The sequence below is a fragment of the Corvus moneduloides genome, chromosome 17, assembly GCF_009650955.1.
Source record: "Corvus moneduloides isolate bCorMon1 chromosome 17, bCorMon1.pri, whole genome shotgun sequence".
In the NCBI taxonomy this organism is placed as follows: domain Eukaryota; kingdom Metazoa; phylum Chordata; class Aves; order Passeriformes; family Corvidae; genus Corvus; species Corvus moneduloides.
In genome coordinates, this window is record NC_045492.1 from 11,392,247 (window position 1) to 11,405,408 (window position 13,162).

At 41.7% G+C, this 13,162-nt stretch overlaps 1 protein-coding gene across 1 annotated transcript in view; it reads right to left on the reverse strand.

Moving 5' to 3' along the window:
* Positions 1-13,135, reverse strand: part of PHACTR3 (phosphatase and actin regulator 3) — a 100,037-nt gene extending 86,902 nt beyond the window's left edge. The window contains exon 1 of the mRNA XM_032126622.1: positions 12,860-13,135. Within this exon, the coding sequence (XP_031982513.1) occupies positions 12,860-12,962 (103 nt within the window). The 5' untranslated portion in view covers positions 12,963-13,135. The remainder of the gene's footprint in view (positions 1-12,859) is intronic.
* Positions 13,136-13,162: the final 27 nt, after the last annotated feature.

The window sequence follows — 13,162 nt, forward strand, 5'->3', positions numbered from 1 at the left end:
GGCTTGGATGTTTAATGCAGTGGAAGGACTTCATTTTTGTGGTTCCTCTGAAGATGGGATTGCTGATTTCTGGTATCAAGGGACTGTAAGATCTGACTTGAGGCTGTAAGGCAGGAAATCAGCACTGCCACGACAAACTTTGCCGATTTCAGTATGTATTACTTCTTATTCTCAGGAGGATCTTGCAGCACCAGTTTTTTGACCACTTCTTCACAAATCCATTTATCTGCAAGACCTGAGCATGCCTGAACTTTGGCTCTCTAGCCCTCGCCCTTGCTCTGAGCTTATCAGAGTCCCTCGCTGCTATCAGCTGAGGGACTCACAGTGCTCTGACTCTGCAAGAGACAGGAGCCCTTGGAGCAGTCACCCAACATTTTCATGACTCAAAGCCAACACCTGTAAGGCTCCTTGGAAAAGCTTTTGAGAGCTGTTGTAACAGAAAAGCAGGATTGATGTGGTAAAACAGCTTCCAAAAAGCTGCCAACCACAGCAAAGTGAAGCAAAAAGGCAGCCGCTCACTCCAGCTATACAGACCTTGCCTGTGGCCCTGCTTTCAACAACTCAAGATGCAATTACACATCTATTCACCACCACTGCAGGTGCAAGCTGAGCAACAGCATGAGTATAAATGTGTGTGGGTGTGCAAATGCCTCATTATGGTGATTTGTTAGCACAGTGAGTGATGCTTTGTGTCCAATGAATGTGTAAATTAGGTGCTTAGCTTACTTGAGTGAAAAAACATTTAACTTTGCCTCCCTAGCCCATCCCTCTCGACATTGGAAAAGGAAGTCGTCTCATTCCTTGTCAAAGCAGCAGCTTCCATCTAAAACCTAACCCAACTTTCTTGTGCTGTCCTTGGGTTTCTAACAATGAAGAGAAGTGAATCTTGAGGAATTAGTCGTGTTGAATCGTATCTTAATCACATGCCTGATATGCTCTTATGCAGCATTAGAGTAAGAGGCATCACATCTTGTGTTGTCATTTCTGGGACAGAAAACTGGGGCTGTTGGCTGGGTTTAAATCATTTCTGGCATTAACGAGATTCTGACCAGAGGCTTTATTTCATGTTCAGGATCTGCGCTGCATTATTTCCTATTATATTGCAATACGTTGCAAAGGAACAGCTAAGTTACCAAGACTAATCCTTTAAGTCTTTCTTTCTTTACAATGTCAGACAAAACAAGTCTATGCCATATTTCTGTAATCTCTCTTGTATTATGAGAATATTATGATCTGTAACAACAAAATCTCTAAACTGCACGATTCCCGTCAGCTCTAATATGCTTAGTCTTGTTTCTTTCTGTCAGAAAAGATATTTCTAAGTCCCTGTGATTTCGTTTTAACAGATAATATCTGGTTAAAAATCAGATTATTAATGTAAAGCAGGAAAAAGAAGTTTTCTTGTGTTTAAAAAATGAGTATTTCTGATAAACCATGATGTAATACCTAAAGTCCTCCTCTTCCTTCAAGAAACTACTTTAAATGAAAGTTTTGAAGCTACTGCCACTTTTTCCCTACTTGGATATGTACATTTAGATTAATCTGTTGAAAAGTAGATTTTGTTCCCAGACAACTTTACAGCAGCTACCAAGATCTAAAAGAGATTTCTGCAATGCTCTGCTGGCAAATTGCGGGGGAATTTCTTGAGGGAGGGAGGTGAATTTGAATTAAAAACTAATTAATTAAACCCACCAGAAGTAGCTTTCCATTTCTTTTAATAGGATGAGAAAATAAACTTTAAAATATATATGAAGTGTATCCTCCTTCTGAGAGATCTGTCCTTTTGGATAGAGTGAAAACATCATCCCATACTTTCTATTCAGAAAGTGTGAGTTTATTTCTCTGCTGGTATTTTATGACGTCTAAGCCACTAAAAGTATAATCAGTAACTTAACTCTTTTATAATTATTTCACTAGAGCAGCCAGGCAAACCATGATCTGAAAATGCATAAGCTCATGGCACTGCCAAATGTTTGGGTTGGGGAGGTTGGGGTTTTTTTACTGTTGGGTTTTTAAAAAAAGCTACTGCAAAATATGTCTAAAATCCTAAAAAAAAAACAGGTGACTCAACAATATTAAATTCCAGGGTGCAAAGCAGAATAGATTTTCTGCAGGTGCGTAACACAAATAGCTGATTATATAAAATATTATCTCCCAAATAAGAGAGATGAGTAATGCCCCAGGTCATAGCGCAGCTTTTTTAGAAGAGGTTGGTAGAACTAGAGACCCTTGACATGTTGGAATAAAGCCTAGAAGTTGTGTTGTGAGAGCAAGAGTGAGAAAAATATAAATGGAACAAGTTATTGAAAACAGCCTCTCCTGGGTTTTTGCTCCCAGGGTCTTCTTTCAAAAACAAGGGCTGTTTAACCACTTCATCTCCCGTCACCCACAATAACTTTGGAGCTCACTGGCAACTTTCAGCAAAGGGTGGAGTTGGTGAAAAATGACACCAGTGACCCTCTAAAGTGCTACCCGTAGGAAGAGCCTGAGTGTGAGGAGCCTGAGTGTGAGGTCAGGTTTGGTTCCACACCAGAGCAGCCCCAGGAGAGCTGCTGCTGCGAGGCCCTTAAGGGAGGAGCGTTCACTCGGCCTGACACTTCATTAGACAACAGAGGAGCCAATCTGAAGTCCTCAGTCATAAACGAGATTTTTAACAGTTTAAGATTGAACTGAGGACTGAAAATGCTGGACCTGGAGGAAGGCCAGCTTTGTTGGCTTCTCTGTTGTTACAGCAATAACACCCATCCAATTTCCACAAGAATTGTCTGGGAGAAAGGCCTCTGGAGCAGGAGCTGCTGAATTTGCTAAGGCAGAAGAAAAGAGCTAGCTACAAGAATGAACTCAGACTAGATGGCAGGAAAAGAACTGTAGAAAAAACAGACTGAAAAGTAAAAAGAAGTTGCAACAAGGTCTACCCTGTCACATGAGGACAGGAGAATGTATGGAGGCACCAACCCAGTGAGGTAAGAGGAATGCCAGTCTTCCAGACCACCCTATGTTGCCTTCAGTGATACTTCCTTGGACTGAAGAAGAAAGATACAGGATAAATTTCTATTAGTTAGGGCCCCTTCTTAAAACATTTTCATTCATGCATAATATTCTGGATTTTTGAAGGACATGGCTTTGTATTTCTACATGTTAAAATCACCTCTTTTACTTGGCTTCCTTTCAGTTTATTCTTCTGGTTGAATTACAGCAACAAATGTACACCATAACACTAAGAAGTCTCTCTGCTATCCATCTTGACAGCTGTAGTTTACATTCCCTATGTTTGCCTTAAGAAAATCCACATCTGATCATGTCATCTGTTAAGTTCACCACTGCTGCGAGGGTTCAAGGCACCAGCCTCGGGCAGTGGCTGATATTTGCTCCCATTACAGATCAAACACAACCAAGGGTTTAGTGAGGATAGGCAGTTTTTGTATCACGCCATTCCATCCTGAATTGGTATCAGGAGTTTACAGCAAAATAGGACATTCTCAGGAACCTCTGGTATGTTCCCAAATGTAGGAGATTCCCAGGTGGCAGGAGTTCACTTATGCTCCTCCCTTGCAGGAAGATGTGTTATTAAGTTCTCCACTGTTAAGTATCTCCTGTGAAACCTGAAGTGATACTCACAGTTTATGTCAGTTCTGATTTTTCATTAATTTTCTTGAGTTAAACAAGAAACAAGGCATTTAAAACTTACGGTGGACAAGCGGAGAATTTGTATGAGTCGAAGACTAGGCTCCATTTTCTTTTTACTAGAGCTTTCTCTGCCTAGTTGGTAGTCTAATGTAAGCACATATTCTCTCCTTCTAGGCACTGTAACAGAGAGCAAAGTCAAATGAGCAACTGTCATGGAAGGCAACATTTAAGCTGAAGTTAAGCTGAAGTGCTGTATCTGAAAATAGGATGTTTTTCTCCTTGAAACTTCTGCAATCCCATAAAGCTGCTACGCAGTCTACATAGCTGCTTTAATTTAAAAAAAAAATTACATTTTTTTCTTCTATCCTAAATGCAGAGCTTACAAAATTACAGAAGTCCCATCTGCAAAGCATAAACTTCAGAGAAACCCAATTAAATCAGTGTTGCATACTCTATCATGTTCGCTCTATTTAAACATTCCACACAGATTCATCTCATTCATGATGGAACAATTAAAAAGGAACTTGCAGGATCCAAGAAACTCTCTTGGAGGCTGATTTCCAAGAGCTCCCCAAGACAGGAGGACTGCTCCAAGATGCTGAGCAAACCTGCCCGAAGCATCAACCCTTGTGGCTGTTATTTGAAGGCAGCACAGGAGACTGACCCTGACTATTTCATGTGGAATTCATGTGGGCTCCTTCAGCCACCCTTCTCTTTGCTCCCAGCCTGTCCCAAGCTTCCAGCCCCTGATAAGAACACCGGCCCAGGCTGGACACACCTCGGTCCTGACTCAGTGCAGCATTTCTTATGTTCTTTTAAGCATTAAAGCCCAAGTCTTGGTGCAGGCTGTTTAGTTGAGAGATGAGATGCAGAGTTCTGAGAGCAACTGAATGAAAAGTGACAGCCATTCCCAGCAGATCAATATGGACAAGGCACAGGGAAGACTGTGTGGCCTGAGGGATGGAGCAGCCCTCAGAAAGCAGTGAAGGCTTCACTGGTTTGATGTAATGCAGTGATCTATGTCCACTTGCTGGTTAGGCAGCAATTGAACAGTTTGAGGATGTTAAAAAAAAACTAAACTAGATCAAGGAAATTAACACACGAACTGTCTCTTCATTATAGGAACAATTCTGAAGTGCTTTATGCATAAGGACAAGCCTTCCTTCAGCTGTAACCACAGGTCCACATTCCTGACCCAGAATACTGCTGTACTACAGAAAGCAGGATAAAATACCCTTTGATTCAGATCATCTTACTGAAATATTTATGCAGACTCAAGCACGGAGCTATTGACCTGTGTCAAGCTGCTATATGATGTTCTCTCTGGGGCATGTATAAATTGCGTATACATTAGGCCATAAATCAACTTGAATTTCAAACAAAAGTATGGGATTTAATGGGCACAAAGAATCCATTGTATTAGCATCCAAACTGGCTACATTTCGAAGCAAAATCAAGGTATCATATTTAGTTTTACTTACTCTTGGTATTTATAGACCTGACCTGCTTAAAGAAGCGAGGGCAATTAATTCTATGTGTTAAATTTTAAAACTACAAAGCCATAAAGTTGGTTTAAAAACCCCATGTTATAAATAAATAAATGGTGTAGCCCATTCATTAGAGAACGACTTGGGCAGTCTTGAAACAGCGTTCCCAAATTAAAGATTTTGGGAAAAATTAACACTGTTACTTAACTACTCACTAAAATATCCAGTTACATTTCCAGATAAACATGACTCCCAGCATTATGTAACTCATTCCATTTCCAAGTGTGGTGCAAACATTAACTGAATGAATAATCTTAAACCATCTTCATTCATAGCTAAGGTGTGAAGATCTTTTATTATTTAACAGACACGAGTTTCTCTTATTTGCACAGAGAAGCAACTACTTGTGTGCACAAGTTATTAGGTGTGCAAATTAGGTCTGAGTTCTTTTACTTAAGGTTTGCAATTAAATTTGAGATTTTCTTTTATTTTAAAAGAAAGCCTGAATTAAAGAGTCAAAGGTAAACATAAAAAAACCACCAGGTATTTCCAATATGATGACCTCACTCTCATAAATCCAGCCTAGGTTTTGATGGTGTATAATCAGTATTTTCACTTCTTGGACAAAGAGGTTTTAATAGTTTAAGTGTCTTTTCAGCAACACTCAGACTACCTGTCAACTTGGGATTTAGAAGAAAAGACAACTTTAAACCACTTTTTCCCCCATTAAAGCTCTGTATTTCCTTTACAGAACTCTAAAGTTTGGCTAAATGCAAATCTCCAAACACTGGGAACACTCAAACCCTGGAAAAGCCTAAAACCTCCCCTCAACATGAACAGCATACTTATTAACTGACCTCATTTAATTTCTGCTAAAGTAGCACTAAAACATAACTTCACCAAGCTCTCTCTTGAATCCCAAAATATAAACTGAGCATCAGTAAGTAAAATACTCAGGCAACAGCAAAAAACAGTTTGTGTTAAGCGTGCATCGTGTTGAGGAGTGCAATGATACCCCACCACTGACACAAATTATATGTACAGGACCAACATTATGCATTTGGAGCAAGAGAATCCATGCCAAAGAAGTCCCACCTGTGCAGCTTCCTGGGTACACTGTGCCCATTCTCCTCTCCAGACCTGGAGAGATCATTCTCCCCTCCTGGAAAATGCTGGAGCAGAGCTGCCATGTGTGAGATGAGTTGTGTGCCAGGGACAAGGGCTGCTGGGGAAAGAGGGGATTCTCTGCTGCAGGACACAGAAAAAATGGGAGTTCTGTGCTTTCAGTGAAGTTTCTCTGCACCACAGGGACTTGGGGTCCAGTTGGATCAGACCAGCAAGGGACTGGGAATTTGATGAGGAAGAAAAAGACCTTCTCAAAAGCACAGTGGACCATTTCTTAAAATATAACTCCCATTGCAGTACTTGGTAATATGGTGATGATTTTTCAGGTGCTATGTATTGAAAACCTCCAACTCTGCATTCACACAAATAGCAAATGTTTTGGGAAGCTTTATAGGGCCTAAATTTGGATTTCAATGGAAAGGAAAATGGGATATTAACTAACAGCCTGCACGTTTCTAGTCTCTACTGAGTATTCCTGAGTACAGTCCCCCTTAGGTGTGGAATAGTAACTTTCTGCAGGGAGCCCTTTGGTTGAATAGGAATTTTTGAGTGAGAGAATATCACTAAGTTTCATATACACAAAACATAGGGTTCAGTTACAAACTGGAGCAAAAGCATTGATTAGCTAATTTTGTCCATAAATTAATATAGAAAAGGATGTAGGACACCTGATAAAATTCTGTTTCAGAAGAAATATGATGCAGGGGAAACAAACTGTGTTAACAAAAAAGACTTGATAGAGAAAAATGAAATGGAAACCAAAGTCTTTCTGGTGAAAAAAAAAAACAAAAAAAAACCAAACACAAACCTTTTATAGGTGGCCTGGCTCAAGCATTAGGATCAAATTTAAAGATTCATGCAACAACTAAAGACATCACAGATAAGCCTTTAAGTCCCTGATTTAAGTTGCAGTGATCTAAACGACTGCAGAAGGATGAAGCAGCAGCCCAGATGACAGGCAGGGCACCCACAGCATCTCTCTCTATCCTCCCTCTGCTACCCATTTCCTGCATCTTAAGCACATGTTTGAAGTTAAGCACACACTTAGAAGATTTTCTGAATTACGGGCCTGGAATGAACAGACTTGCAGCAAAGATGACTCAAGCAGATTCAGAGAACTGGCACCAGTCTCTGTGGATTCCAGTTGTATTCCTGTTTGTCTTTGCCTTCCCTTCACCCCATACCAGCACCTGCAGCCCAAACCTACCATACTTGACTCTCAATATGCTTTTGAGTTTCCAAACCTCCCCTGCCAGTAGCTTCCAACATCACTGAGGTTACCAGTCCTGGTTAGGGGGAAAGCCCAGCTTTCCAATGGCTCACAGGCTCCTAACACTGCTCAAGACTCAAACTGAGCAATCTTGTTCAAGGAACAAATATGGCAGTAAGAGGAGTCAATTAAAATCTTTAGCAGCTAAATCACCCCTAAAATGTTAAGAGAAGACAATGATAGATATGGAGTTGCACAGTCCACCCAGGGGAGGTTACAGCTTCAAAACAGAAGACAAGAAAGGAAAAGCCATATTAGAGAGTATTCCTGTACCTGCTGTTTATTGCATCACAACTTTCCCCTGCCATTACTTGGACAGCTGATGTCCTTCCTCATGCTGCCTGTGAGGCTCTGCTGGCTTTCAGGTCGGCCTCCAACCCAAAGAGAGATGATGTAAAAGGAACAAAACACTTTAATTCTCATCTCAGCATCTCTTCTTAGCATCCTAGAAGAATACTCACAAGAATGCTGCCTGCTACAGGACTTTTGAATTACGAAAACTAGAAGCAGTGAGGAAGGAGCTTTAAGTCTTGTGCAGTTGTTCTTCCCTGGAGTTAATTCAGAGCACAATGCTGCTGATTACACGTGGTATCAATAGAAATAAAAAGGGAATTATTGTCTGGCATAGACATAATCATGTACCTCTGGAACAGCTACTCTGCAGTAGCTTTAACTTGTCAGGTCTTGAAGCACACCACACCAGAGTAGAGGCTGAGGAGCCTCCCTTCATCAGGCAGGAAGAAATTATGATGACAGAGCTGTTAACAACATCTAACACCACTGCCTGCACCACAACAGCTCCTTGCCTCGATACAGATCCTCACTGGAGGACAAGGAACACATGGTGGACCACTGGCAAGGTCTGCTGGAGAACTCAGTAATGCCCATCCTGAAAAAACACTCCTTAACTGCGTGGTGCCAGGAAGGAAAAGCAGCACATAGAGAGCAAAACGTGATGACATCAATGTGTACTTACACAAATTCAAATGGATTATCCCAAAATTAAGGGGGGGAGGGGGGTGATGTTTTCATAGATTGTCATGGTTGTCTGTATCTCCTCAAGTAATACAGAGTTTTGACATGGTGTGTTCTTCTTCAGTCTGTGCACCCCTCCCTTTTATGATACAAATCAAATGAGATTGTCAATCTTCCCTGTGCCCTGTGACTGCTGGAAGGATATAATGAGAGCAATATTTTGGCTTCCTGCAACTGTCTCTCACTTACATGGTGATACTGAAATCTGTTCTCTTGAGATGCTCCTTTCTCTCTTGATCCTTATCTGGAAAGGTGGAGGAGGGGAAAGACATATAAGATAAGGAAATTCTTGACATCCCTGGAAGTGTTCAAGGCCAAGTTGGATGGGGCTTGGAGCAACCTTATGTAATCAGGTTAGGAAGGTGTCCATGCCTATGGCAGGGAGTTGGAACCAGATCATCTGTAAGGTCCCTTCTGACCCAAATCATTCTGTGATTCTATGAATAAGATGAAATTCACTTGCTTAACAACAACCTGGCCTAGAGACAGCCTACAGTTAAGCAAGACATGAGTATTTTGATGTCTGTTTCCCAAACTGAGGACATATTCCTGTTTCAAGGCTTGCTCACTCAGTGTGACAGTGAGCTTAAACAGAATCTAACATGAAGCCCAGTGTTTGTTGTACTACAGTAATTCTCATCAAATACTGCTCAGTGGCCATAAAATAGTTCCCTTAAATCACGGGCTGAAATGCATGATTTTATCTTAAAGGAGAGAATAAATAAGTGATCCAATTAAAGCAAAGAAACACTCATTCCTTCTTATCTTTCTTACACTATTTCCAGTATTCTCTACATTCCCAATAGGACCTCAATGCACCATTTAAATGCTGGAGGAAATCATCTCTTTGTGAGTAGAGCCTGATCTAAAGTCCATATTTTCTTCTTAGACCATGACTGTCATCTTAACTGATCACTGTGAGGAGCTGCTGTTTAATTAAAATTCCATGTGAAGGATCTAAATCAGTGAATTTGTATCTCTGTTTTGGAAAAAACAGCTATTAAATGTCCCAAGTCTAGTTTACTGAACACCTTGTTTATCTTATTTATTATAGGAATATTTGTAAGATTGTAGTGGCTTGTGGTAATTTTGTGAGTTTTTATATGTGATAAAATTCCCTGTAGCCTGTAAAGATTACAGCTCTTCTAAATCAAGGTTATAAAATAGCTTTTCATTTCTACAGTGAATGCTTTGTGAGGAAAAGCACACTAGATAAAGGACCTTATCATGAAGCCTTTATTGTTCAAGGCTTGGAGTAATTGCAGCTTCTGCTGGCATTAGTCAGGACTGTGAGTGTGCAGAACTTCCCAAAAATCAGCATCTAAGGCTATTTGAACCAGCCAGTTACTGAGTTATTCCACGCTCTTGCTGGATGAAGACAGAGTCCTCTTTAAAAATGAACAAAACACGACAAAAACCTCACAAACAAACTTCAGCTCTGCTCTCAGATGGGGAAACTCCCTTTGACATTTCACCCAAGCAATAGTTCATCATAAAATTGCAAATGAAGGACTGGGAAGGTGAACCTCGCCATCTGCAGTGTGCTCATCCCGTGCTCCTTGGATCTGATGTTTATATTGCTCAGGATCAGCTAAAAAGGGATGATTTGGTCCAGTGAGAGCAGATTTTGAGACAGCCAGTGAGGCTCAAACCCCGCTGTGATGGGTCAGTTATACTGGTTAAACTGGTGTTTCAGGAGGGAAAGAAAAATGAAGCACTGCATCACAGGATTTCCTTTGGACATACGTGAAAATCTTTATGCTGCCAGCTCTACACTCTCAGCTATGGCACTGAAACTTCCATGCATAAAGCTGGGCTAAACAAAAAAAATACTGTAATTGTACAGGTCAAGAAGAGGAATATAAATATGTCTTTAAACAACTCCACATAACCAGAAAAAATTTTAGAGTCCAGGCTGGCTTCATCTATTACCACATTTCCTACGTCAATATCCTTTCCTCAGTAGGCACAGCCAAATGAGTTGGTGCAGAATAATCCCCGACCCCATCACACATTCAAAAAGCTGTTCCAAAACAAGAGTGCATCTCCAGTAGGGATAGGGCATCACTCCAATGCCAGGTAAAATAGGAATGGTTTTTGTAGTGATCCTATGGTTACACTCTATTTTGGTATTGGTCTGTTTGTCTGTATAATTTAAACACATCACTTAAATGTTAATAAAAATTAATTTCGTTTTTAGAGTAACAAAGAATCCTACATGTTCACATTTCTCTACTTGGTTTGTCTGCAAGCAGGGTTGGGATGTAAACATAAACTTTGGACATATCATTTCCCACTCCTAAAGACTATCTTTCGACTTAGAGTCTATGGATGGTTAGGTTGGTATAATGATAATGATAAAATTATTTTGCAGGACAGTAAAATAAGATAAATTGCAATTATGTCATCTAGCAGAATTCTTAAAATAATATAAATTGTATTCCAGACTTTTAAGTAGCCAAATGTATGAAATTGCTCATAATGATTACTCACAACATTGAAGGGCAAAATTTTATTTAAATTAAGCAACTTAGGTTCATTTTATTATCATCTGGAAGCATACAGATGTTCAATACTATTCAATGAACAAATTTAAAGCCTGAAAAGCTTACCAAACATGCTAATCACTGGCTATATGTACCTACCTGGACAAAAACTGTATGTATTTAACACCTTTTGTTTCTCCCCACATATTGTATGTAGAGCACAATACATAAAAGACACCTTCTCTTGCATTTCAGTAGAGCTTCTGCCATGCAATGGGGCACTGGCTGATCTGATGGAGTCTCTATTAGGGGAAAAAATGCTCCTTGGTATTGACAGTTCCTTCTCCTAACAAAAAGCACAATAATGTTTATATCTTGGTCGATTTGTCGGACATGTTCTGTACTTTTTTTGTTGTGTATCTCACAAAGGCCAAAAGAATTAATTAGCGGAAAATAATCTAGAGGAATTAAAACTGAGGTTGCACACGCCTTCCTTTCATTAGTCACTTCTGCTTCCAGAAATCAAATGGCAGGAACATACATTCCTCTTTCAGCCAAGATTGCCCCTTTGGGAGTGAGTCGAGCAGTTCATGTTAGAAGAGTCCTTTGTTCCCTTCACTTAGGGTATCAGAACAGTTGGTAATCAGGGATAAATCATCCACTGTTTGCCTTAATTTAATTTGTATTTCACTCCAGACTAATGTGCTCAGAATTGCTTGATAAGGCAAACAAACAGAAGAACATAAAATAGATACAAATATTAATATCCTCATTGGCTCAGAAGGAAGCAATATAGCAGGTGTATGAATAGAGCCTGGAATATTTTATTTACTCAGTAATCTGAGAAAGGGGAGCAAAGTTCAACCCGAAATTGCATCCAGGGATTGTCTCCTGTAGGCTGATACTGCCTGACCCAAAACCTAAACCTGTTTCTAGGCTTAGAATTCGGTGTAGTGGGCAGTGACGATAAACACGTCATTCATTGTCTTTACGCTGTTTTGATTACTCCTTTTCTCATAAAGAAACCTGACAGCTCTTGTGTGACCATCATCTATTCAGGGAAACTGAGAGTAAACTGGCTCTTACCCTTTGCTTCCAGCTTGTTGTTGTGCCTTTCTGTGCAATCACATCACATCAAAGTGATGTAGCTATTTGTTTTTTTTTTTTCCTAAAGGTCTCAACACTGCTTAGATTCTGACAATCTGAAATCACTGAGTCACCACCAACAGACATTTAGAATTACTCCTCAAAGTGAAGTTAAGATGAAAACACCCTTAGCCATTGTTAAAGAAAAAAAAAAATCTAATCACAATATTCTATTTATATACTAACGACTGGGCTGTGTCCCCTCAGCACCACCCTCTGTGCCCACACTTCATAAGGAGATTACGCTTCTCCCTATGAAGTGAAAATTACCTTCTTGTGGGCAGAAAGCGTTTAATTATGACTCTGCTTCCCTTGTCTCCATGGCGATCCCATGCAAACAGCCTGCTTTATTAGCCCTCATTTCCCCCTCCCAACCAAAGTCGTAAATTAGCTCTGCGGGAGCCCGGGTCGAGCGATGCCGGCGGCCCCGGGGACCCCCGGCCGGCCAGGACCCGGCGCCAGCCGCGCCCCCCGCGCTCACCCAGCGGACGGGCGCCGCGATGGCAAAGCCGCGGGACGCGCTCCGCTCTAATCCCGTTTGGAGCTAAACCGCTGCACCATTTCGGCACCTACTGCAGGAAATATGTTCCCAATCCCTGCCCGCCCGTGGCGGACCGGCTCCCTGCAAATTGGCGGATGCTCCCGGCCCGCCCCGAGCGCCGCCGGGAGAGCGGAGCCGTTACCTGGGTGCTCCCCGGGGCCCGCGGGGTCGGTGAGGATGCTGGGGTCACTCTGCGACCTGCCTCGCGGGAGAAAGCAGCCGGTCCCTTCTTCCGATGCAGCCATGAGGTGGAGGGCGGGAAGCTCAGAGGAGGGGGGAGGAGGAGGCGCTCATGGAGCCGGCGGCGGCCGGGGGACAATGGGGACGGGGGTGCGGCGGCGGCGGCGGCGGGGCGTCAGCCGGGCAGGACCAGCCGCGGCAGCATCTTCCCCGGCGCCGTCGGCAGGGCTGCGGCGCGGCGCTCCGCCGGCTCCGGGCGCTCAGG